We start from the raw sequence: 23,453 nt of genomic DNA on the forward strand, positions 1-23,453 counted from the left end.
TATTTTGGGGTCCCTGGAGCCCTAGAGGAGTCTGATGGGAGCTGTATGCTATGCTCCAGAACTTCCAGGTGTTCTCAGAAGGGTTCAAGAGATCAGCTCAGTGTAGCTACCATGAACTGCTCTTCTACCTCCTTTTCTGAGCCCTCCTTTTCTGAGAACTGCACCTCATATACCAGGCAGGTGGCTGTGCGGCCAGGTGTGTACCACCCGTCTCCCAGATTCCTGGCATGTTGCTAAGATGTCTGTCATAGTTGCAAGGGGGCCTAGGAGGCACAAGTTAGAGTCAACCAGAGAGCAGTGGGAGGTCATCCTGGACCTGGGCCCAGAGCATCACAGAATGTGGTCTGCAGAAGGGCAGCCTTGGACAGCTGCACCCGACATGGCTGAGCTGTGGGGGCTTGAGATGGGGAGGGACACCAAAGGGATGTGTGGTTGGCCTGGGATATAGCCTTGGCACTGAGAGGAAAGGGGGATGAGGTGGGCGAGCATACTGTGGCCTCAGGGCCACCCAGTGGCAGAGGAGAGCTGGGAAAGCAGACAGGTAGGCATACTTCTGTGAGCTTGATGATCTCCCCAGAACTGAGGCACAGCTTCTTGTTGTCGTCCAGCACCGTGTTCATGTTCTCTATCCAGACGGCGTCTACCGGCCCATCAAACATGTACCACTTCTTGTTGCTGTCAGAGGCGATGGCCCCCACCCGGATGAGGGAGGGGAAAATCCCGTCTGTCCTGCAGCCACCAGGAGGAGAGGGTCATAGGCACCCAGAGACAGAGCAGCAAGCACCACTGGCTCTCGGGGAAAGCTGGACCTGGTCTGACCCCCAGGACCCCCACTTACCCATGCAAGAGTTTGGGTGTGCATGAAACCCTTCACCAGAAACAGGGAAGCAGGCCAGACTCCCATTGGGAAAGATGAATGACTGCCCCTTCTCCAGCGCCCACCCCACACGGGGCTCCCAGAACACTGGAGCCAAGCAGAAACCCCCAGCAGAGACTGGAGATTTCTCCAGAGAAAAGGCTCCTACATGCTGATGTTCGGAGGATCTCCACCTAGCTGCCTTTCTCCAGCTCCATGCACTTCCCCTGATATGCATGCACATGTCTGCCTGAGAGGGGCGGCCAGCCCTCTGGGGTCATGACAGCAGGCAACATTTATTGAGAACTTGGTACGTGCCATGCTGTCTGGACATCTTCCCTATGTCAAGCTCATTTTCTCCTCATCATAATCATGGTGCCATTATAATCCCCACTCTGTGGATGATGGCACCAAGACCCTGCGGTGGGGAAGGCCACTCAGCAAGGAAGTGCAGTGGTGAGTAGAGTCCGAGGTACTTGGGCTCCAGAGCCTGAGCTCCTAACCTCCCAATGGGATAAGGGAGGGAGGCCCATAGCCCACAGCCCCCAGAGGTCTGGGCTCAGGGTAGTCACTGGAGAGGGGTTGGAATCACTCACCACTCATGGGTGAGCAGATCAAATTCTCCATACAACTGGCCCATCGTGATGGACTTGGGGTTCAGCACGTAGTAGTTGACAGCCTCATACACACCACCACTGATGGATGGCTGTCCTTTCAGTGATGTCATGGCAGCTGCCAGGACTCTGTAACACTAGAGAGACAGTCACTCAAGAGTGAGCCTCCTGGCTCCCCAGAGCACAGGGCTGGAGTGGGCTGCAGGCTGCAGGGGTCAGGAGGGGTATTCTAGAGGCCACAGAGGTACAAATGGGGGCCAAGACCCCTGCCAAACCCCCCACCTCAGGCCTCTGTCTGGGTACTGAATTGCCTGGCTTGGCTCCACTCACGTTGCTCTTGCCAGAACCTGCAGGCCCAACGAGCATGAGGCCGTGCCGCACCACGGTGGTCTCATAGAGCTGGATGCACTTGGTCAGGAAACCTGGAGGGACATAGCAATGGAGTCCAGGGGGCAGAGCATGGCTTGGGTCCTGGCTCTGCTACTAGCTTGCTGTCCAACCTCAGGTGGGTCATCCTGAGCCTGTTTCCTCATCTATAAAATGCAGCTGGCGATAGTACCTACCTCATAGGTGGGGTTAGGGGAAGCCCTAAGTCCAGAGCCTGGCACAAAGTAGGAACTCTCTGCTAATGGCAGCCATGATTTCCACCATGACTATTATTCTCTAACATCCATTGGTCAGGTGTCCAGCTGGCATGGGCCTGCTCAGTGTCAGCTGTCATGGGGTCAGTGTAATCTGGATGGCCAGGTATGACTTCCTGGAGGAGCATCCTCCCACTCCACAAAGGTGGAGGACAGGAAAGTTCAGCCAGGCTAGGGGACAGTGGAACCAGAGCTCAAGTTGCATATCCGTGCAGTGGCTGCATTGAGACCCCCACCTTCTATCAGGGAAGAGGGTCGGGGTCAGAGGGAGACTGAGGGTGGCACCCCCAGAGCTCTTCCATCTGAGTGGTGGCCTTTGTAAGAAGCTGGTTCAAGAAAAGCCCAAACACTCTTTAGACTAACGACACCAGGGTTGCATTCCACGAGGAATGTGAGCAAGTCCTGAAGGTGGGAGCAATGTGCTTTGCTCCAAAAGACAACAGTATGAGTTGGGGTGTGGTAGGGCAGGCCACAGCTCACCATTCCCCCCAGGGATGGCATCAAACCCCATCATTGCCCCAGGCAGGTAAGGATGGGGTGGAGGAGAGCCTCTACCGGGGAGGAACAAGGCCCAAGAGGGGCCCAAGTGCTGTGACTGTTCTGCACAAGGGGAGGGGGGCTAAGCAAGAGATCCGGGGGAGGTGATAGGATTTGCTTCCCCACTGTAAAATAATCAGCAAAATGTACTTTGGTCTCTGCCCCCAGTTCCTGATGCAGAGCTCCTCAAACTGTTGTAAACAGGATGCTAGGAGAAGCTTCTTTTCGAACTTCGTCTTTGACCCTGGTTCCTGACACAGAATTCCTAAGACCTTTGTCATTTGCTGAGTGCTAAGAGTGTCTTCTGTTCTAATGAGGCACATCTTGGTGGTGGGCTCCTAGGAGCAACTGGTCACCAGGAAGACCAAACCAAGGTTGGACACTTAAAACTTTCAGGCTCACTTCCCCATTCTCCAGAGAAGGGAGAGGGCCTAGAAGTAGATAATAATGGATAATAATAATTTATCATGCATACATGATGAAGGCTCCATAAAAATCTCCAAAGCATGGAATTCAGAGACCTTCCTGGTGAGTGAACACATCCTTGTGCTGGGCGGGTGATCCACCCCAAACTCCAAGAGGGCAGACCTCATCCTACGTACCTCTTTATCTGGCTGTTTGTCTGTACCCTTTCTCATATCCTTTATTACATAATAAGTAGTAAACATGTTTCCCCAAGTTCTGTGAGCTGTTCTAGCGAATGATCAAACCTAAGGAGGGGTTGTAGGGTCCTCTGATTGGCAGCCAAGCTGCAGAAAAATTGTGGGTAACCTGGGGACTCACTACTTGACTACTTGTGACTTGTGACTCTGATGTCAGAACTGAGCTGAATCGTGGGGTAGCCAGTGGAGAACTGGTGTCAGAGAATTGGTTGGTGTGGCAAAAGTCCCACATCTGGTGACAGAAGCATGAGTGAGAGAGAGGACTTTCTCCTAGACCTCTGTCACCTGCCCTACCTCGGGGACTGCTGGGCAGAGAATCCTGGTCTGCCACACACTTGGCCAGGGATGAGCGAGCCTGAGGCCACGTTGCCCCATCCTGGAGCCCCTGCCCTGGGCCCCAGGGTGGCCGCTCCAGCACTGCGAGGCCAGGGGCCAGGGGCTCACCGTCCACATCCTTAAGGTTGCTCTTCTCACAGGCCTTGCGAATGGCCTTGTCCAGGATGCCATAGTCAGTGTCCTCCTCCTTGATGGTGGGGAACAGGTCTGATACAATCCCAGAGAAGAGCTTGAGGTCCTCCTGCAGGAACTTGGGCACGTTCACATCCCGGATGGCCCGGAGGCATATCAGCTCCTGCAGCAGAAGCCAGTGGAGCTTTCAGGGGGCCCGGTCAGACACGTCTCCAACCCTTCTGGAGCCCTCCTGGAGCCCCGTTCCCCGAGCTCCTCTAGATTGAGCTTACCTCATCCATGCTAGGATTTTCTCGCTTGAGGTTCCCAGCAGCCGAGATCACAGTCTTCACAGCTCTCATCCCAAAGTCATAGTGATCCTGTCATGGCCGCACAGGAGGAGTAGATGGGCACTGTGCTTTGGGGGCTGCTGCCTGGAACCCTCTGCCTCCCGCCTGGTACCTGGCCCCCAGCCAGCTGGAAGATGCAAGGTCACAGCCCCTGCAAGTTGTCTGCAGCACCCCAGCCAGAGCCAGGTGCCCTCATTTGGATTCCTCTGGCATCTTCCACTCACCATCCCAGTGGCACTCTCCCTTCACTGGCTTACCTATTCTGCATCCCCTGCTTGACTCTTGGCCCCTGAGGGTGAGGACTCCATGTGGGTCTGACCCGGGCAAAGTCCTACAGTCCCAGCACTGCACCAGGTACAAGGAGGTGCTCGGGTTTACTCCGAAGGTGAAAGAAGTTCCCATCGGTGCCACAGTAGGGTTGGCCCCATGGGCCTTTGAGCTTCCTTCTAATGTTGCCTCTTAATGTCTCTCTCTGGACCTACCCTTTCAGCCACACTACTGTGGCTTTTCTCTTCTTTGCTGCTGGTTCTGTTTCTCTCCATTATTAGGCAGGTATGTTTGAAATAGCTACATTTTTATCATTTCTTCCCCATGGGGCCAGACCATAGGAGCTACATCTGGACCTGACCCAGAGACCAGCACACTTCCCAGAAGTCTTAGACTCGGAGCAGGATGAAGTGACTGGGCTAGACTGACTTTGAGTCATTGCCACATGAGAAGGGTTGACTGCATTTCCAGAACCATGTGGGTACAGTCAGTCTAATGGGAGAGCAGTATTTTTGAAAGTGGATGGTTAAAAAGAAGGTGTGTGGAGGTGCTGGGCATCCAGGCTGCACTGTAGTGGGCAGCTGCTGTTTTTCCCAGTGATAGACCACATCTCCTCCAGTCTGTGGGTTTAGAGGTACCATGGTTCCCCCTGGCCACAGAGGTTACTGTTCATGCATGAGCAGGTCACCTAGGGAGGGCCCATTAGGATGACACCAAGGACTTTTTCTAGAACTATTAAGAAAGAGAAACTGGGACACCTGGGTAGCTCAGTGGTTGAGCATCTGTCTTCAGCTTGGGGCATGATCCCGGAGTCCCAGGATCGAGTCCCGCATTGGGCTCCCTGCATGGAGCCTGCTTCTCCCTCTGCCTATGTCTCTGCCTTTCTTTCTCTGTCTCTCGTGAATAAATAAATAAAATCGTTAAAAAAAAAGGAAAGAGAAACTAAGCTGGTAGCGTATAAGCCCAGAGCCGGTCTCCTCTCTGCCACTGCAAAGGGGGAGCCTGCCTGAGAAGAGAGCCAAACAGGGAAGCTTAGCCAGCAGTGCTGGTGTCTGGACCAATGACAGCTGCCCCCAGAAGCTGGGCTCAGCACACTGAGTGGAAGGTCCCTGGTGCCAGAGGGCTGCTGTCCTGCTCTGGTCCCACAAGACCCCGGCATACTCGCTCCTCAGCTTTGGGTGTGTGGCTCTGGGTGTCTTAATGCTTGACCCAACTAGCCCTCAGCTGAGAGGTGGGTGTGTAATTCCTATCTCATGGGGGTCACGGAAGGCAGACCGAGGCTCTCACACTTTGGAAGCTGGTGGGGACAGGACCTCACCTGCGAGCTGAGCTGCTCAGAAGACAGCTTGAAGGTGGTTGTGATTTTCTTGGCCAGCACATTGGCCTCATTGAAACCAAAGGAGTAGAGGGAGATCTCCGCGATCATGGCGTAATCCGGAACCATCATGGCCACCGGCCGGAAGAGCGCCTGGGGCATGGGGGCGTTGTGAACGTAGGAGCAGGCCTCCTCCCCCAGAGGCCCACCTGCTCTCTGGACCTCCTGGTCCTAGAAGGCAGGCTCACTGCCCCCCTGCGCTCGGATGCCTGGATTCCCCCGCGCACCTTGCCCGCCATAGCTGAGGCCTGCCGTCCCCTGCGCGGGACCACTCTGCCATTAGTCCTTTGTGTTGACCTGAACTGGCTCCCTGACTTCTCCCAAGCCCGAGGACAAGCCTGGAGCCTCCTCTCCAGGGCTAGGGGTGGGTCTCAGGACCCCCGGGGCAGGAGGGTTGCCCTGGGGAATCATAGTCCCTGACGTCCAACGACTGTCATGTCCCCCACATCTGAGGCCACCGCTCCCGTGCTTTCCAGTGTCCTGGGAAGCCTCTTGGGCCTCCCTGTGCCTGAACTCACCTTCAGGTTATCGGGCAGCTCCGTGCGGCCAGCATATCCCGGGTTCATGGTGATAAACACCGCGCAGGATGGCACAAGTGGGATCTCAACGCCTTCAAACATGAAGCGTTCCACCTACAGGGGGGTAGGGGCTGACTCATCCGCCTCCTCTCTGGATGGGACCCCTTGTCTCTGTATATGCCCCATCCTGGCTATAGCTGCTCAGCCCCAGGAAAGAGGGCTGACTCCTCTCTCAGCATCTAGCCTCAGACCTCCGGCCCTGGTGGGTACCAGTGGCCTCCCAGGTGCCGGCTCCCTGAGGTCTTCATGCATCTCTTGCTACTCACACCCTCCCCCTAGACTTGGGCAAGCTTAGTTCTGACTAGGACCCAGAGCCCCACTAGGGTGGGGTTGGGCACCTGCTGGCTTCCTAGTTCTTGTTGCCAGGAGGAGACTCCTGGCCACTCTGATGGAGGTTAGAAAAAGGACAAGTGGCTGGGGCTTTCCATAAGGGTCAGGATGTTGGAGGGACCACTTCATCTACCACAGCTAGAGTGGGACAAGGACGTGGGGCTCCCTGACTGGCTACAAAAGCCCCTCAGGGACAGTTCCACAAGGGGGAGTGGGATAGCTCTGTGAGATGAGAGAGGCTGGCCTCAGGGCAGGCCTTAATTCCCCGGCTTTTGACAGTCACCAGTATGGGGAGCCTGTGGCAGCATGGGCGTTCTGGGGACAGTTGAAGTGATGTGGTGGTAACTGTGAGGAGCTGCAGGGTGGTGGTAGAACCCCAGATGCTCACCCGCTGCTGCTGAGCCTTCTGGATAGTGGTGATCTGCTGTGCCACCACAGATAGCACCTCAATATCAATGCGGTTGAACTCATCGAAGCAGGCCCAGGCCCCAGCACTTAGTGAGGTAAGAACAATGGGTAGATAGGAGTTCAGAGCCCTCCTGACACCTTCAAGGGCCCCCTGTGACTCCGCTGGGAGGAAGCCTCCAATGGCTATCTTGGCCAGCTCAGCCATATTCCCACCACCCACTGCCCCATGCCAGTGCCCATCAGGGGCTGAGCCTTTAATTCTTATTATTCCATCCTGTCTCCTTCACCATCCTGTGAGGCTCCTCTCAGGCAGTATCCCTGGGAAAGGTCAGCCTTCCTGTCCTATCCTGTACCACCCTCATGCCCAACCTCACCTGGCCAGGCCCTTGAAGAACTTGCCCATGGCCATGAAGTCGAGCTGGTCCGAGCAATTGAACACCACGGTCTGGATGGCCAAGGCCTTGCCCAGGTCTTTGGTGGTCTCAGTTTTTCCTGTGCCAGCTGGGCCAGCTGGGGCACCCCCAAACTTGAGGTGCAGGGCTCCGGTCAGAGTCAGGTAGCACCTGCAGGAGTGAGAGGAGGTAGGCATGGGCCACACTCCTCCCTCAGGATTCCCAGAGACAAGGAGAGAGTGTCTTCCTGAGTTGGGCCCCGTGGGTGGTGATGGCTCTTGGTCCTCCCTCCTGTTAGGGCCCCAGGTGTGCCCAGCTTTGGCTGCTGGGGTCAGGATGGGAGCCCTTAGCCACCTGCCCAGGGGAGGCCCCCGCCCTGCCCTGTGGCCCTGTAGATCTTTGCTCAGGGACCAGTCGGGATGGCCGACCTACGACCACGCTTCACTTTCCTTCCTCAAATCCCAATTTTAAAATTCAGCTGATGCTGAATACAAGTGGCCAGAGGAAATGAGTGATTATTTTAGTGATTATCACTTTATAAAGGGATTACCTGTTCTTCCTCCTAAGATCAGTTCCTCTGGTACATTGAAAGGAGGCTTTGACTGATGAAATTAGTAAAGCTCACACCCATTACATGCTTACTGACTGCCATGCACGTGCTAAAAGCTTTACATTTCAGCCCATGAAATTCTCATGACACCCGGAGGTGTCATGAGAGGGGCAGAGAGATGCAGAGAGAATCAGGGAATGAAGGGTCCAGTCACCTGTCCAAGGTTACCCAGCCTATAAAGGGCAGAACTGGTTTTGAACTGGAAGCCTGTACTCCAAACCTGCACTGTTTTAATGAACTGATGCATCACGGACTCACTGGGCCTTGTGGTCCCCGGACTTCTGGGCCAGCCAGAGCTGGAAGGGGGGCACCAGGGTGGGGAGGGGGTGCTCACCTGTCAGTCAGGGGTGTGATCACAAGCCTCCCGCTGTTGCCCAGGTACTCATAGCCGTAGATGAACTCGGCATTCACAGCCCGGATGTACAGATCGTCATTTGTCCAATAGTACCTGGCATTGCAGGGAGATAGGTTCCTGGGCCATGGGCACCATGGGCTACTAGGGAGGGTATGTGGCCGAGGAGAGATGGGGATGAGGGTTTGTCCCAGGGCCCACTGTCAACTGGCTCTCTACCCTGCCCTGGCCCCGTGGGCATGGCCAGGCCAGGGACCCCAGGCTTCTCACCTCAGCTGCGAGATCCACTCAAAGTCGTTCACACTGACTATGTTCTCCTGGATCAGCTTGCTTACCACATCCTTGGCATGAACCTCAATGACAATTAGTGCTGACAGCACGGCCCGTTGCATGCGGGACAGCTTCCCCCGCACTAGGGCCACCAGGTCACTGAGCTATGGGAGCAGGGGGACATAGTCAGATATTGATCTGCAGGTAGGCTTCCTCTCCTGTGCACAGATGGTGGGTTTCTGTTGGGAAGAATCTCTCTATCCTGGGGGGCTCTTGGTGGTCTAGGGTGGGAAGGGGTGCAGAACTAGGCAGGAGGGTGGGCAGGGCATTGGTCACATGGGAAGTCTGGCAGGAAAGCATGCATGGCATCTGCCTCCCTATAGCATATGGAGACTTGTGAGCCTTTGGAGGCCACGTGGTGGAGCCTGGCAAGGAGCTTGAGGGAGGAGTGTGGTGAGGAGCCGGGCCCCAGAACAAGGAGAGCCCATTAGACAGTGCAGGAGGGCCCCATATCGTGGCTCCCTCACTGACCACTCGGAGAGGGGCACCTGTCTGGCCTCAGAGCTCTCCTCCTACGGGTGGTGGGTTGTGAGGCACTCATTTCAGGGCTGTCTGACCTATTGCTCTTTGGATCTCCAAGCCCCTTCCAGGATCAATATAGGAAAGCCCCCCAGAGGGAGAAGTTTCTCCCAGGGTGTGGGGTATAAGGGGGAGCAGATGGTGACTCCCTGGACTCCCACCTGTTGGGCCAATTGGGGGAACAGCTGGTTACTGAGGTTACCGATCCCCAGAGCTTCTGCCACCTCCATGGTCCAGTAAGTCTGGCACCCAGCGATGGTCACCTGGCCAGGCCACTTTAGAACCCACTGGGTCCTGGGCATCTAGAAAAATAACGCAAGTGGGGCTGATCGAGGCAGTGGCGAGTCCTGACCACATATACTCCTTTTCGATTAAGCTTGGTCTGTGCTTCTAGGCCCAAGTAGTTAATTCCACCTCAGAAGCAGAGAGCCCATTAAGCTCTGGGCCTCTTGGGTTTGAGCAGAGACATCTCTTCCTCAGCAGAGGAGACTTTGAAGCAGAGGGATGGGAGCCTAGGATGAGGAAACACAGTCCTGATTCAAATCCTGATTGCCACTTTCAAATCACATGCCTTCGGGCAGAAAACATCTCTGAACTGACTCTGTAGGATAAGAGATCACAGGTGAACTGCTGACCATGGACTGAGAGAAATAATGTTGGGGAGGCCCAGGGCTGGCCCAGGCTCACAGTGAGTGCTTCAAACCCAACCACAGCAGCTGGTCATTATCAGGGGCACATTTTAAGATTCCTCCTCCAGCAGCCGCAAGGACCACCTGCCCCCAGAGATCCTCTGGCTGAGGGAGCAGAGTCTGAGGGTGAGAGGCAGGCAGGCAGCCCTGTGATGAAGCAGGGTGTCACCAAGGCGGTGCTGGGATGGGAGGCATGGCTCACTGTGGGGTAGGCCTTGATGGCTCTCTCGATGATGTCCCGCACGCTGGTCTTCATGCTTCGCTCTACCTCCCGCAGCCAATCCTCCACGTTGTTGGATGGGTAGATGGAGAAGGACAGCTGCACCTCTTCACCCTCGGCTGAGTACATGTGTGTGATCGCAAGGTCCTCCTGGAACATCAGCTGTGGGCAGGAGTGGAGCAAGAACAGCCTTACCCTATGCGTGCCCAGAGGCCTCAACCACCTCGGTCTCAGGGCTGGCCCTGACCCCGCCCACTACTCCCTGTGCCCCCAAACCACATGGGGGCCACATGGGTCTGTCTTGTCCCCAGCTGTGGCCCAGCCCACTTGGGGAGGAGGCTAAGCCTGCCCTACGTGTCCCCCATTCCCACAGTCCTGTGTGGCCTCCCTTATAGGTGCAGACAAGGAGGAGGTGATTCAGGAGCCTCTGCTCCATGGGTTTCTCAGTCCAACCAGCACCTCAGTGCACAGGGAGGGGTGGGCATGACCCGGCTGAGCTGGGGGCTCTACAGCTGCCCTTCCTCCCATAGGCCCTAGCTGTCTCCAAGGGCCAGGAATCTCATGAACCACCACCTCAGTTCCTGCTAAAAGGACTTGAGGCCAGGGCAGCCAGGGTGGCGCAGCGGTTTAGCGCCGCCTGCAGCCCAGGGCGTGATCCTGGAGATCTGGGATCGAGTCCCACATCAGGCTCCCTGCATGGAGCCTGCTTCTCCCTCTGTCTGTGTCTCTGCCTCTCTCTCTCTCCTGCTCTGTATCTCTCATGATTAAAAATAAAATAAAATCTTAAAAAAAAAAAAAAAAAGGACTTGAGGCCAGAGGAGAGCTGTCCTCCCTGGAACAGTGCTCCAGAGCTCCTGGGCCTGAACCCCAGGCCCAGCTACCCACCCGGGCGATGTTCTCGAAGCACTTGCGCAGGTGAGGCTGCACGGCTGTGGGGTCCTTCGTCTGGGACAGAATCTCAAGTAGTTCATCATCTGACAGGAAGTAGAATCTGCCAGCAGAACAGGGGTGAGGGAGCAGGTCAGGCAGCCTGTGCGCCCCAGCCCCGTGGGCAGACACCGACAGAGTGGGCACGGGCCAGGTGGGGCCCACCTGGGGAAGGCACCCCGCTTAGTCTCCAAGTACTCGCTCAGGCCCTTCTGCACCATGTCCAGCAGCTTGTTGCAGTCCCGCAGGCTGTCCAGCAGCCTCTGGTCAGAGCACACATTGATTACCTGCATAGCCCGGGCCAGAAAGCAGAAGTGAGCATGGTCAAACTGGGAGATGGCAAGGCAGGGTCAGAGGGCACCCATGCTGGCCAGAGACCCCAATAGGTACTGAGAAGGAGGGAGGGCAGGAAAATGACCCTGACCCAGGGCCCACATCCATCACTCCTGCCAACCCACAGGAAACAGTCTATGGTCAAAAACATCAGGGTTAGGGGCACCTGGGTGGCTCAGTTGGTTAAGCAACTGCCTTCGGCTCAGGTCGTGATTCCAGGGTCCTGAGATCGAGTTCTGAGCTGGGCTCCCTGCTTAGTAGGGAGTCTACTTCTCCCTCTGACCTTCCCCCTGCTTATATTTCTCTCTCTCTCTCTCTCTCTAATAAATAAAATCTTTTTAAAAATTAGGATTAAACAAAACCAAGGAGTTTGATTTGTTGTGGGACTTGTTAGAGCCTTTAAAATCCTCATATAGAGGTGCCTGGATGGCTCAGTCAATTGCACATCCAACTCTTAGTTTTAGCTCAGGTCATGATCTTGGGGTCCTGAGATCAAGACCTGCTTCAGCCTCCATGCTCAGCATGGAGTCTGCTTCAGATTCTCTTTTCCCCTCTCCCCTCTGTCCCTCCCTGGCCCCTGCCCCCCTCACATTCTCTTTCTCTATATATATAATAAAATAAACAAATAAAATCCCTAAAATCCTAATGTAGGGGGCACCTGGGCAGCTCAGTTGGTTAAGCATTGGACTCTTAGTTTCAGCTTAGGTCATGATCTCAGGGTTATGGGATCAAGTCCCATGTCTGGCTCCGCACTCAGCACAGAGTCTGCTCATCCCTCTCCTTCCCCCTCTGCTCCTCCCCTCGTTCACATTCTCTCTCTCTCTCAAATAAATAAATACACACACACATATATATTAGGATATATAGATATAGATATCCTAATGTAGACTGCAAATCTTCAAGGGGAAAACCAACTATCCCATTTCTGAGGAATATCTCTCAAGAGTGGGGAGTCAGGCAGCCTGGGTGGCTCCGTGGTTTAGCGCCACCTTCAGCCCCGGGTATGATCCTGGAGACCCGGGATCGAGTCCCACATTGGGTTCCCTGCATGGAGCCTGCTTCTCCTCCTGCCTGTGTCTCTGCCTCTCTCTCTCTCTCTCTCTCTCTCTCATAAATAAAATCTTAAAAAAAAAAAAAGACTGGGGAGTCCACTCAGAGGGACAACAGGCCTTCCATCTGTCTCGTTCAGAGGGAGAAGAGGCAAGGGTCCTCAGTGGTCCCAGTGCTCCCCCCCACTCCAGTCCCCATGAGCTCGCCTCACGGTTCTCGTAGGCATTCTTCATGATCTTCCTCCAGATCCGCTCCATCGTCTGGTAGCGCTTGCTCTCCACAGGCAACTGCCGATTGATGTCCTCGGAGCTGAAGATGGGCTCCAAGTAGAGCCAGGCCCGTTGACAGTTCAGCCACTCCTCCAGCACCTCCTGGACAGGGCACAGACCATCAGGGCCTGGGGTTCACGTTAGGTCCTGTCCCCGCTGACCTGGGGATCTCACCCAACCAGAATGCTGGGCAGAGCACTGGACATCAGAGCGAGCATCCTCGGGGGTTTTTCCGGGTGACACTGCCAGCCACAGTGCTCCAGGGAGCCAAGGCTGCACAGAGGCCCCAGCCTCCAGAGAAACTCCAAGTGCCCCCACAGGACACCCAAGTCTCCAACACAGCCAGGGGAGCCTCTCTTCCCTACAAGAGAACCACACTCACACCAGTGAGCCCTGTAGTCACAGAGGAGAGAGCCCGGTGCATGGAAGACCAAACCAGTCTCCTTTCTTGGGAGGAAATTTGGGTCTATGACTCTAGGATTCTCTGAGGTGTCCTGGAATTTGAGCCTGAGATCTCTAAAATACTCTCTGAAACCTCAGTCTGAGAGGAAGACACCTCCAAAATAAGCCACTTTATCTTCTACATTCAAATTCCTCTCTATGGGGATCCCTGGGTGGCGCAGCGGTTTAGCGCCTGCCTTTGGCCCAGGGCGCGATCCTGGAGACCCGGGATCAAATCCCACGTCGGGCTCCTGGTGCATGGAGCCTGCTTCTCCCTCTGCCTATGTCTCTGCCTCTCTCTCTGTGTGTGTGTGACTATCATAAATAAATAAAAATTTAAAAAACAAAACAAAACAAAAAAACAAATTTCTCTCTATGGAGGGCACCTGGGTGACTTAATTGGTAACTGTCTGCCTTCAGCTCAGGTCATGATCCCAGGGTCCTGAGATTGAGCTCTGCGTTGGTCTCCCTGCTCAGTAGGGAAGGAGTCTGGCTTCTCCCTCTCCTTCTGGCTCTCTCTCAAATAAATAAATAAATAAATAAATAAATAATAAAATAAAATAAATAAAAACCGAATTCCTCTCTATGGATTTATCTCTTTTCCTATCAATGCAAACTTATTCATTCATTTATTAACTCATTCATTCCCTTCCTCTGGAGATGTGTGCTTTGACCAGTTCTGTGCCAGGTCTGTGCCACGCCCACATGGGCATCAGAAGGAAAAGAGGGAAACAGGATGTGGTCCCTGCAGTTGAGGCCCCCACAACCCATGAAACAGCCAGTTCTGCCTCTGAATCACCAGGGGCCCAACATGTGTGATGGTCTTTGTAAGAGGCACCAAGGGCTACCTTGCCAGTGAATGCAGGGCAATCAGTGAATGCTGTGGATGCTGAGCTTTGGAGGAGGTGGCAGGGAGGGATAGAGCTCCAGGTGAAGGGGGCAGTGTGAGCAAAAGAGGGAGATCTGGGGACAATGCTGACCAACTCAGACATCTTTGGGTGATCCAAGGAGCATACAGATATAGCTTCTGGCCATCACTGGAGGCTCCTGAGCAGCTCCCATGAAGGGCCCAGGGAAGGGACTATAAGAATCACACCAGTAGGCCTAACCCTAGGACAGTCCTCCAAGGCTCAGCAGATAGCCCTTGCTCTGGCCTTGAGAGCCCTACAGAAGGGTCCTCCTCAGTGCTCTGACCCCTTCACCCCAAGTCAGCTTCAATGAGATAGGAATGGGAGGCACAAAGCAGAGCAGACAGGACATTGAGGAGCCTCAGGCCTTGTGATGTCCAGCCCAGAAAGTTCTGAGACTGGAGGTCCTAGTGATCTCAAGACCAGGTATCTCATGTCCCGCCCCAGCCACTGCACTGGACCAAACACTGGCTCCACCCTCACATCCTGACTCGCCTCCTCTGGTAGTCACACCTCAGAGATAGCGGGCCTCCTACTAGGTGCTCTGCCCTGAATGAGAGGCCTGTTAGAGACCAGGGGCAGGCCGACCTAGATAAGGCACTCTACTCCTTTGAGCCCCACCCAGATGCCAGGCTGGGCTGCCTCTGTGAGGGCTGGAAGGAGTAAGTGAGGACAGGGAGGGCCCACCTGGGTCAGCTTCAGCTTGTTCTCCCAGGAGTTGATGCGTTGCTCAAAGGGTTTCTTGTAGGGCGAGAAGGACATACTCTGGGTCATGACAATATGGTCGTCCAGCAGCTGTGAGGCCTCATCCGGGCTCTTGAGGATATAGGTCTCTGTCTCCTTGTATGGCAGCACATTGAACAGGATGGTTGACCACTCCTTCTCCATCTTGTCCAGTGCCTGGTGTGGGGAGTAAGCCAAGGCTGGGTCCTGCCCGGGAGGGAGCTGGCCCACATGCTGCACTGGACAGGGAAGAGCAGGCTCTGCCCAGCCATGACCTTGGCCATCTGGCAAGTACTCTCCATTGGGCTGGTCACCAAATCCCCAGGGGGACCTTGTCTGAATTCAAGGTCAGCTGGTACTCACATAGGTGCTGCACATGCACAGCATATACACCTATGCTAGGAGGCAACTAAGGTGCTGATTAGAAGCTCTGGCCCCAGTTCTAGCCTTTACTGACTCTGTCACCCCAGACAGTTGCTGAACCTATCAAAGCCTTAATTTACTCATCTGTTAAATGAGGGTAATACTATCAGCTCCTTCCTGGGTCAAGAAGTATTTGAGAGGAGTGACTAAGTAATAATAGGGATGGTGAACACTGCGCCAAGCACTTTACATACATGATTAACCTATTGAATAGAAGATACCTCAAACCTCTGAACCTGGTGAGTGACCCCAGGGATGGGGCCCAGTAGTGTCATTCTTGCATGCCCTGGGGCAGGACCTGGGTGGGGCCAGGTGGGCCTCGTGGTGGCCACCCACCTGCTCAATGGCATACTCCTTGCCAGCCACCTCAGCCACCTTGCTGATGCTCTCGATGTGGTCCTGCAGGTTCATCTCGAGGCAGCGCGCGAAGGTCAGATTGGCCTTGGGCCGGACATTAATGTTGATCTCATTGGACAGCACCTCCCAGTGCCGGTTCCGCATTCCAGGGTTGCGTAGCCCCTGGATCAGCGGGATGTATGGCTTGAATTCCTCGATGCGGGCTCTGATGTCTAAGGCCACGTCCTGACAGGCTGCCAGGCAGGACAGACAGGTGTGAGAGGCAGCCAGCACAGGCAGGGAAAGAGGGGACAGGCTGGCTTGGCTGCCTACCTGGTATGTCCTTGAACTGCTTCACACACTTGTGCATGGTCTTAAAGGACTCGATGACATTCTTCTCCAGCTGCTCAGCATCAATGGCTGACAGGGGGTCATTCATCCAGCTCTCAGACCAGCGCAGCCAGTCGGAGGCTGTGGTCCAGAGGTCCAGGTAGGGCTGGAACTCCTTCACCATCCTGGTGAGCTTGTCGTACTGCAGGGGCACATGAACCAAAGCTGTCTTGGGGTGCTTCCCGGTCTCTCTCCACACTGTCCCTTCTTGGGATAGGTCCTTGCCCCTTCCTTGTTCCTGGCCACTGTCCCTGATCCTGTCCCCATGAGCCCTGGCCTGGCCTCCCTTCTTCCTGCCGCCTATAGGCTCTGGGCTCTGAGTGGCTCAGCAAGGCCTCCTGCCTGATTCCAGCCAATGTCCTTGCACCGAAGGCCAGGGCCAGGTTACTTCTCTGCAGCCTGCTCAGTCCTACCCGCCAAGTGTCAGGGCTTTGCCACCCAGGAGCTGGGTTCAGATATGGCCACAAATGCCATGCGCTCTTCCTCAAGCCCTAGGGTTTAGGAGACAGCATGCCCTCAGGAGGCCTACATTGGTGATGGGCAAGCCGAAGATGCGCTCTCGGTTATTATACAGCATCGCCAGCTGCTGGCAATCCTTCAGCTGCTTCTTGACCCGCCGCACCTCATTGGCGATCTCGTGTGCTCGTGCAATCTCCACATGGGTGGAGAAGCCAGCTACCACCAGCTGTGGGCCAAAGAGCAAGGGGTCAGAGGCCTCTGGGACCCCAACCATGTCCATGTATCCCCACACACACCCAGGGGCCCGAGGTCTCCAGGCATCAATGCCTCCCAGTTCTGAGGGTGCTTTCTTCTCCCTGAGTAAGCAGGTTCCTGGCCCATCACAAGCAGTCTGACACAAGCAAGGTGAAGGAGACCTAGTTCCCTGAACAGTGTTCATTGTTTTGCCCACTGAGGCTTGGAGGACACAACAGAGGAATTTGGCCTCTTTGCAGCCTTGAATTTTCTGGAGCTTGCTGGCCGAGCATCCCTCCAGCCATTTGTTCTTTCACCTGCCAGTTCACCCACCATGCACACAGGAGGCCAGGCCTGGCCCTGAAGTGCATGCCTGGGGTGAGGAGTAAGGTACAGCAGAGCCCTGAATCAGCCCCACCTGCAGCCCCTCCAGCTTCTCCTGGAAGTTGTTCTGATCCATGATCTGGATTTTGTGGAACTTTTCCTCATCTTCTATGTGCTGCTGCCGTACCATCTCTATCTGTCCAAGGATCTTAGAAGGCCAATTGCTAGCAGCCCACCTGGAGAGGACAAGGGTGGGCACTGGGGGAAAGGTCACAGCTGAAATCTTGGGTGCCCAGGCCAGGCAGGGGCATCCAGGGTAAAGGGGGTGATGGGGGAATCCAGGTAGCAGCTGAGCCAGCCAGGGCCGAGCAACCAGGAAGTGCAAGTGAGCTGGAGGCAGCCACTGCCACCATCAGGGTCAGGGTGTGGGCCTACCTGGCAGGACAGGCAGTGCCTACCCTGCAACTGTGGTCTGGGAACTGTGGTGGGCACCCAGAGAGATGCAGGTCCAAGATGCCCAGGGCAGTGATGGGGCAAGAGGGAGAACAGTGTCGGGAACAAGAGAGGTGATGCTGGGCTCCCCCTTCACTTTCCAGGGTCTTGAGGGGCCTCACCTCCCATGAGGCAAAGCAGCAACCTCTAGTCTGCATTTTGTTAGTGACCAACCAGGGCCAGCTTCCTTCATATCGGACCAACGACCTTGGCCTGGCTGAAGTGGCGGGGGGGGGCTCTAGAATTCAGGGCTTCTGCCTGCATCTGGCCTAGGACTGCTGACCCTGGGGGAGGGCCACACTGAGTACCAGGCTGCCCTGTAAAGTGGGTGCCTTGGGGCTCTTGGGAGAGCTCCAGGAAACAGTGCCAACTTCTTCCAGGCCCTGACATCCTGAAGGCACCTCCAGTCTGTGAGACAGGGAGGGCAAGGGGTTCTGGGTAAGGCCAGAGAACCAACCTGGGTAAGGTTCTTGGTAAGGCCATCCCAACCTAAGGCTATTTCCCATAAGGCTCTTGAGCTGAGTAGGGACAAATGCTTCTCCCTAAGGACTGACCACCAGACTGGCTTTGCCATGTCTCAGCACTCCCAAGGATCCCAAAAGGCCTCCCACAATCAAGGGGATCCCAGACCTGTGTGAACACGTGTGGGTCAGGCTGACAATAATATAGAGAATGGAGACAGGGTGAATGGGCAGCAGGGTCCCTGGGCCAAGAGGGTCAAATGATTTCCTGCTGCACTATTGGCCACCTGGCCCTGGCTCATGTGGAGCCATGGTCTCAGACATCATGGCTGGCGTTTCTGGTGTGACCACACAGCCTGTGGCTACAGGGATATTTGAGAGCCATGTGTCTTAGCACCTCTTTTCTCATCCTCTGGGATGGGGACTAAGTTCCCACTCACTTGTCATTGAAGTCCTCTGTACTGAGATTGTAAAGGAATTCATCCATGACCTTGTAGTCATTCATGACCTTCACAATCCGCTCCTGCACGGATAGGTGGTAATGAGAATTGCATGTGCGGGACCCCAAAGTGGTCGAGCACTAAGGAAAGGCTGCTGTCTTCCAGAGAGGGGAGGATGGGGGCTAAGGAGGAGGTGCAGGGTGCATGGTCAGCATGGGGCTCAGGGCTCCAAAGGCCATGGCCACCACACCTCCCACTCCCAGCCCCTATCCCATACATTCCACCCTCCTGGCCTCCCAGATAGCATGACTTCGTACCTCCACCATGCACCCTACCGCAGAACCTCCCAAACCCCTATCCTCTATGTCTACCTCACCTCCGGCCTCAGGCTCCTCGTCTCCCAGCTCCCAGCCCCCCTTATGCCCACCTCACCTCTAGCCCCACCAGCTTCTCGGGGATGCCCTTCATCCACTCGCGAAGCTCAGCCAGCTCCTCAATGCTGTTGGGTTTCTCATAGATCTTGCGGCTGATGCTGCGAAACTCCTCACAGATCTGGCGGTAGGCAGAGGGCAATAGGCATGATGGCCTTTCCTGGGGCTGCTACTCCTACTTGGATCCCAGTGTCTCCTGACAGGGAACTGCTCCCACTCCTCCATATCCTGCAGCTAACTCGCTGGGGAGCTGAAGCCTCCCTAGACTCCTGTGCCCAGCCAACATACGCATGGGACTTCTGAGGCCACTTGCACACCCTCAGCTCCATGGAATGGCCCATCTTTTGGAGAGGTTCCCAGGTCTTCCCAAGTCTAGGAAAAGAGGTAGCAGTCCCCATTTCCTGGGACCTTCCATATGGGACAGCAACTCGCAGGCAGACTGCGGGTCAAGGCAGGGTGACTTCCAGATCCTTCCATTGGCCTGGGCATCTGCAGACACTCCTCACCTGCCTAGGGACACCTTATTCATGGAAGCTCATCATGAATGTGAGAGTGAATGTGCTGTCGCAGTCAAAACACCCATTGGGGCCAGGTGGCTGGGCACTTACATCGTCCACTTCCTTGTGAAGGTTCTTGGCCAGGATGTCCAGCATGGAAGTGGCCAGGGCTTTGCATTTCTTGGACAGGCTCTGTTTGACATTGTCAATGTTGATGTAAAAGGGCCCAATGATGACACTGCTGGGCAGTGAGCTGTCCAGGATCTCTTTTTCCCGTAGGTGGGTGAGCACCACCTCCCGAACTTCCTCAGCAGATGGGCAATGCATCTGGTAGGCCCTGTGGACAGTGGGCGTACACGAAGGGCAGAAGGTGGTAAGTGACTGGGAGTCACACCGACACACAGATACCCTCAGATGTATGCACGCACTTGAGGAAGGTGGCGATATCATTGTTATTCAGCTCCAAATACTTTTGGTATTCCCTGGCATAAGCCTGCAGTGGGATCATGGCCTTGCGCACAGCGTTGGTGATGATGGCCCGCAGTTCTTCCACCAGTGGTTCGTGGAGCCCCACAGACTCCAGCAGGGGGTCGCCGCTGATAAAGATGTCCTCCATCACCAGCTGCAGAGCCAAAGGCAGGGGCAGAAAGCTGGATGAGCCATGGGGCAGGCAGGCAGAGGGGTTGGAGATGGGATCTGAAGCCAGAGTGGGCAGCACTGTGGCCAATCACAGACAGCATGGTGGGGGTCAGAGAGAGGGCTTGGTGTGGCATCTCTGAGAAATGCTGTGGACTAATTAATATAGGGCTCCAAGCCCCATGAGCTAAGAAGGGGCAGCGTCTTCCTCTGTTGGGCCTGACTCAGTCCAGTGTCCAGGAAAGGAGCAGGCAAAGCCATCAGGTCACTGGGGGCTCTGGCTAACCAGCAAGGGAGACAAGAGGGGCGTGGAGCTCCAGAAGATCTTGGGCCAGGAGGAGTGAGATGTACACAGACATGGTGACGAGTGGGGACTTCTGACAAGGGGTCCTGAGTGTGGAGGTCAGTCTGAGTCCACATCTTAGCTGAAGAGAGGGGCCAGGAGCTGGGTGGGTTCAAGAGAGTGGAATCTGGCCCAGAACAGCTGTGGCAGTGGTGGGTGAATGAGCTGCGGGTAGAGTTGCAGGTCTGACACACTGTCACTTTGTGCCCTTATGCTAGATTTCTCAACTCTCATGACAAAATGGGGATGCTAATGGTTCCCAGGGCAGCTTCTGGTGAGGATTAAGTGAGCTATTCTAGAATTGAAGGTCTGAGCACACTGCTGGGAGCCCCGAAATAAAGTTGAACTGCTCTAATACAGTGAGTCTGTGGCTCGGGTAGCCACTAGCAGCCAGGCCAGTAGGTGCCCTGGGCCTCAAACCTCGGTCATACCTTCTCCAGCTGGGGCACCGCATGCGTGGCCAAGATGCCCTTGTCAAAGAGGTTGAGCAGAGATGTCTCGAAATGCTCTAGTGGTGTGCTGTAGTGCACTCCCGAGCCATCCAGCACCAGGTCCACGATAAACAGGGGGTTCTTCCGGGGCCTGTGGAGTAAGAGTTGGGCTGACCATGAGCAGGGGCCTGAGGAGGCCTGTGTGCAGCAGATCCAGCCCTCTGCCCTTCCTGCCAGCACCATGGCTCTTGAGTTTCTGTGAGAATTGCCTCCTCCCTCCTTCCAGAAACTTCTAAGTTACCAGAAAAATGCAGACCAGCCAAAGATTACTCCATTTCTGCCACTTGCCCAGGGGTCCACGGGGAGTAGGGAGAGGGAGGACCCCCATGCAGTCCTGAGGTCATCAGGACAGGTTAGCCAGACCCTGGGCATTTGCAACACCTACGCTCTCCCTGGGAGGTCACCATCCTTGGCTTCAGATACCTACTACAAGCCAACAACCCTCTGGCTTAGATCCCTTAGATGCCTGGCCTCCCTGCTGCACTCTGGATTGCCATCCACCACCCATCTGGACCTTTATCTTTTTTTTTTTTTAAGATTTTTATTTATTTACTCATGAGAGACAGAGAGAGAGAGAGAGAGGCAGAGACACAGGAAGAGGGAGGAGAAGCAGGCTCCATGCTGGGAACCTGACATGGGACTCAATCCCTGGTCTCCAGGATCACACCCTGGGCCAACGGCGGCGCTAAACCCCTGCCCCCATCTGGACCTTTAATGGGCATCTCAAACATTCTGTGTCCCCTGACTCCCGCCAGCATCCCTCAGGGCTCGGTGCTAGCGACGGACCACGGGAGTCAGCTCGTCTTCCCCCTGCCCCACACTGAACATCTTCCCACAGCCAGGTCCATAGCACTGCCACCCAGGCATGGCCCCAAACCTGCCCCACTCCTCCCAAGTCCCAGTCACATCATCCCTTGCCTAGACAATGGCAGGAGTCTTGAGCATTTTTGAGTCAGATGAGAACTCCCCTCCGATGGCTGCTGACCACACTTAGAATAAACCCAGCCCCTGACGGTGAGCCCAGGAGGCTCTGCAATCTGGCCGGTCCCTGCAACCCCTCCCACATCTTGCCCAGCCCTCTGCACTCCAGCCATAGCTGCCAGCCTTTCCTGCCCTGATTGCCCCCAAGGTCTTTCTCCCCTCCTAGCCTCTGCACATACTGGTCTCTCCACCTGGTGCCCCTCCTTCACATCTCCTCAGCCACTTCCCCCTCAGGCTCAGTCTCAGTCTCACATCTTGACTCAGATGACCCTGCCTGCCCCCCCAGAAGAGTCCCCTGCCCCACCCAGAGATGTGCAAGCCTGAGCTGGTGGGACATTCCCTGCCACCAGGGCCATCTGGGACCTGGCAGTGCTGGGCACCCTGGTCCTGGCTGTCCTGCTCCCTCCACTCTGTGCCGGCCCAGCTACTGGGGCATAGCAAGGAGTAATGGTGGTGTCACCCGGCACCTGCACTCAGCCAGCCCCCACCTGTAGGGGCTGTTTATCAAGTCCTCGACCCAGACCATGTCATCAGGGCAGTCCAGTACATTGCAGCAAGCGTCACTGATGAACTGCGAGAAGCTGGCCAGCGAGTCCTGCACCAGGAATCGCAGTGTGTCCTGCAGCATGTACTTGAGCAACTCCATCAGCTTGCGCAGCTTTGACATGAGGTACACCTCCCAGTTGGTCTCATAGAGGTTGTACCAGCCCTTGCTCATGTCACGCAGGCTGCTCCGCATGGCCACCTTGAGAGTGCTGATCCAGCTGTCCTTTAGGAACATCTGTACCTAGAGTAGCCACAGGTAGCATCAGGCATCGCCCTCCCCCAGGAACCTGCTCCACACAGGCTCCCCACAGGCATCACACTCGGGGACTGTAGGCACCAGGGTGTCGGGGCAGCCTCAGGATCCAGATGACCAGGGAAGGATCTCCCCCCACCCCAACTTACTGCCCAGCCCTACCAACCAATACCCTCCTGTAACCCTGGAGACCAGGGCTCCTCTGGGGGAAGGAGGGTTGGGAGCAGCAGAAGCAGGACTTTCTCTCCAGCTAAGGGAGAGACAGAGAGACAGAATGGAGCAGGGTCACCTGGTGATGGTCCCCCACAAGGTTGCACCCTTCCTTCACACCCCAATCCTTAGTGGGTATGTGCAGTTCCTGCTCTCTATCCCACACAGGGGGTCTGCTTCAGAGGCCACCGGGGTTGGATGGCAAGTGACTGGAAAGGGAGCCTGCCCTAGGTCTCCTCTCCTCTCTGAGATGAGCCATCACCCTGGGTACCCTCAGCCTCCCACAAGGTCTAGGTTTTAAGGAGAACAGAGGCTCCTGGCCTCACCATTGGCCAGTCAGCTCCAAGGCTCCAGCCTGAGTGGGGCCCTTCAAGCCCCAGATGTCCACACACCTGTGAGAAGGTCTGGGACTGAATCTGCTCGAACTCTTCCAGGCGGCTGTACTTGGAGAGGTTTGAGTGGAACAGGGACATGGCAGTCACCTTGTTGCACTCAGCGCGCACCTTGCTGAGGGCCGTGATGACTTCTGGCCGTGTAAGCAGGGACACAAAGGTGAAGTCCTCCTTCTGCTCCTGGAAGGGGTACTTGGGGACGCTCACCAGCCCTGCAGGGGTGGGGGTGGAGGGCCAGTGTCAGATTGGCCTGGGACACACCAGGGGTTAGGATGGATCTGCAGGG

General features: G+C 55.6%; 1 protein-coding gene across 1 annotated transcript in view; it reads right to left on the reverse strand.

Moving 5' to 3' along the window:
- Nucleotides 1-23,453, reverse strand: part of DNAH1 (dynein axonemal heavy chain 1) — an 84,893-nt gene that overhangs the window by 28,965 nt on the left and 32,475 nt on the right. Inside the window, exons 10-37 of the mRNA XM_072788101.1 lie at nucleotides 23,168-23,379; nucleotides 22,255-22,553; nucleotides 20,726-20,876; nucleotides 19,744-19,937; nucleotides 19,427-19,652; nucleotides 18,820-18,939; nucleotides 18,388-18,470; nucleotides 17,089-17,230; nucleotides 16,507-16,662; nucleotides 15,921-16,119; nucleotides 15,588-15,841; nucleotides 14,793-15,005; nucleotides 12,694-12,858; nucleotides 11,270-11,391; nucleotides 11,063-11,168; nucleotides 10,160-10,339; nucleotides 9,430-9,570; nucleotides 8,690-8,853; nucleotides 8,402-8,515; nucleotides 7,440-7,628; nucleotides 7,046-7,151; nucleotides 6,268-6,381; nucleotides 5,693-5,842; nucleotides 4,051-4,137; nucleotides 3,755-3,941; nucleotides 1,801-1,892; nucleotides 1,453-1,607; nucleotides 552-729 (exon numbers count right to left, since the gene is read on the reverse strand). Of these exons, the coding sequence (XP_072644202.1) occupies nucleotides 552-729; nucleotides 1,453-1,607; nucleotides 1,801-1,892; nucleotides 3,755-3,941; nucleotides 4,051-4,137; nucleotides 5,693-5,842; nucleotides 6,268-6,381; nucleotides 7,046-7,151; nucleotides 7,440-7,628; nucleotides 8,402-8,515; nucleotides 8,690-8,853; nucleotides 9,430-9,570; nucleotides 10,160-10,339; nucleotides 11,063-11,168; nucleotides 11,270-11,391; nucleotides 12,694-12,858; nucleotides 14,793-15,005; nucleotides 15,588-15,841; nucleotides 15,921-16,119; nucleotides 16,507-16,662; nucleotides 17,089-17,230; nucleotides 18,388-18,470; nucleotides 18,820-18,939; nucleotides 19,427-19,652; nucleotides 19,744-19,937; nucleotides 20,726-20,876; nucleotides 22,255-22,553; nucleotides 23,168-23,379 (4,499 nt within the window). The remainder of the gene's footprint in view (nucleotides 1-551; nucleotides 730-1,452; nucleotides 1,608-1,800; nucleotides 1,893-3,754; nucleotides 3,942-4,050; nucleotides 4,138-5,692; nucleotides 5,843-6,267; nucleotides 6,382-7,045; nucleotides 7,152-7,439; nucleotides 7,629-8,401; nucleotides 8,516-8,689; nucleotides 8,854-9,429; nucleotides 9,571-10,159; nucleotides 10,340-11,062; nucleotides 11,169-11,269; nucleotides 11,392-12,693; nucleotides 12,859-14,792; nucleotides 15,006-15,587; nucleotides 15,842-15,920; nucleotides 16,120-16,506; nucleotides 16,663-17,088; nucleotides 17,231-18,387; nucleotides 18,471-18,819; nucleotides 18,940-19,426; nucleotides 19,653-19,743; nucleotides 19,938-20,725; nucleotides 20,877-22,254; nucleotides 22,554-23,167; nucleotides 23,380-23,453) is intronic.

The sequence above is a fragment of the Canis lupus genome, chromosome 19 (assembly GCF_048164855.1).
Source record: "Canis lupus baileyi chromosome 19, mCanLup2.hap1, whole genome shotgun sequence".
Classification (NCBI taxonomy): Eukaryota; Metazoa; Chordata; class Mammalia; order Carnivora; family Canidae; genus Canis; species Canis lupus.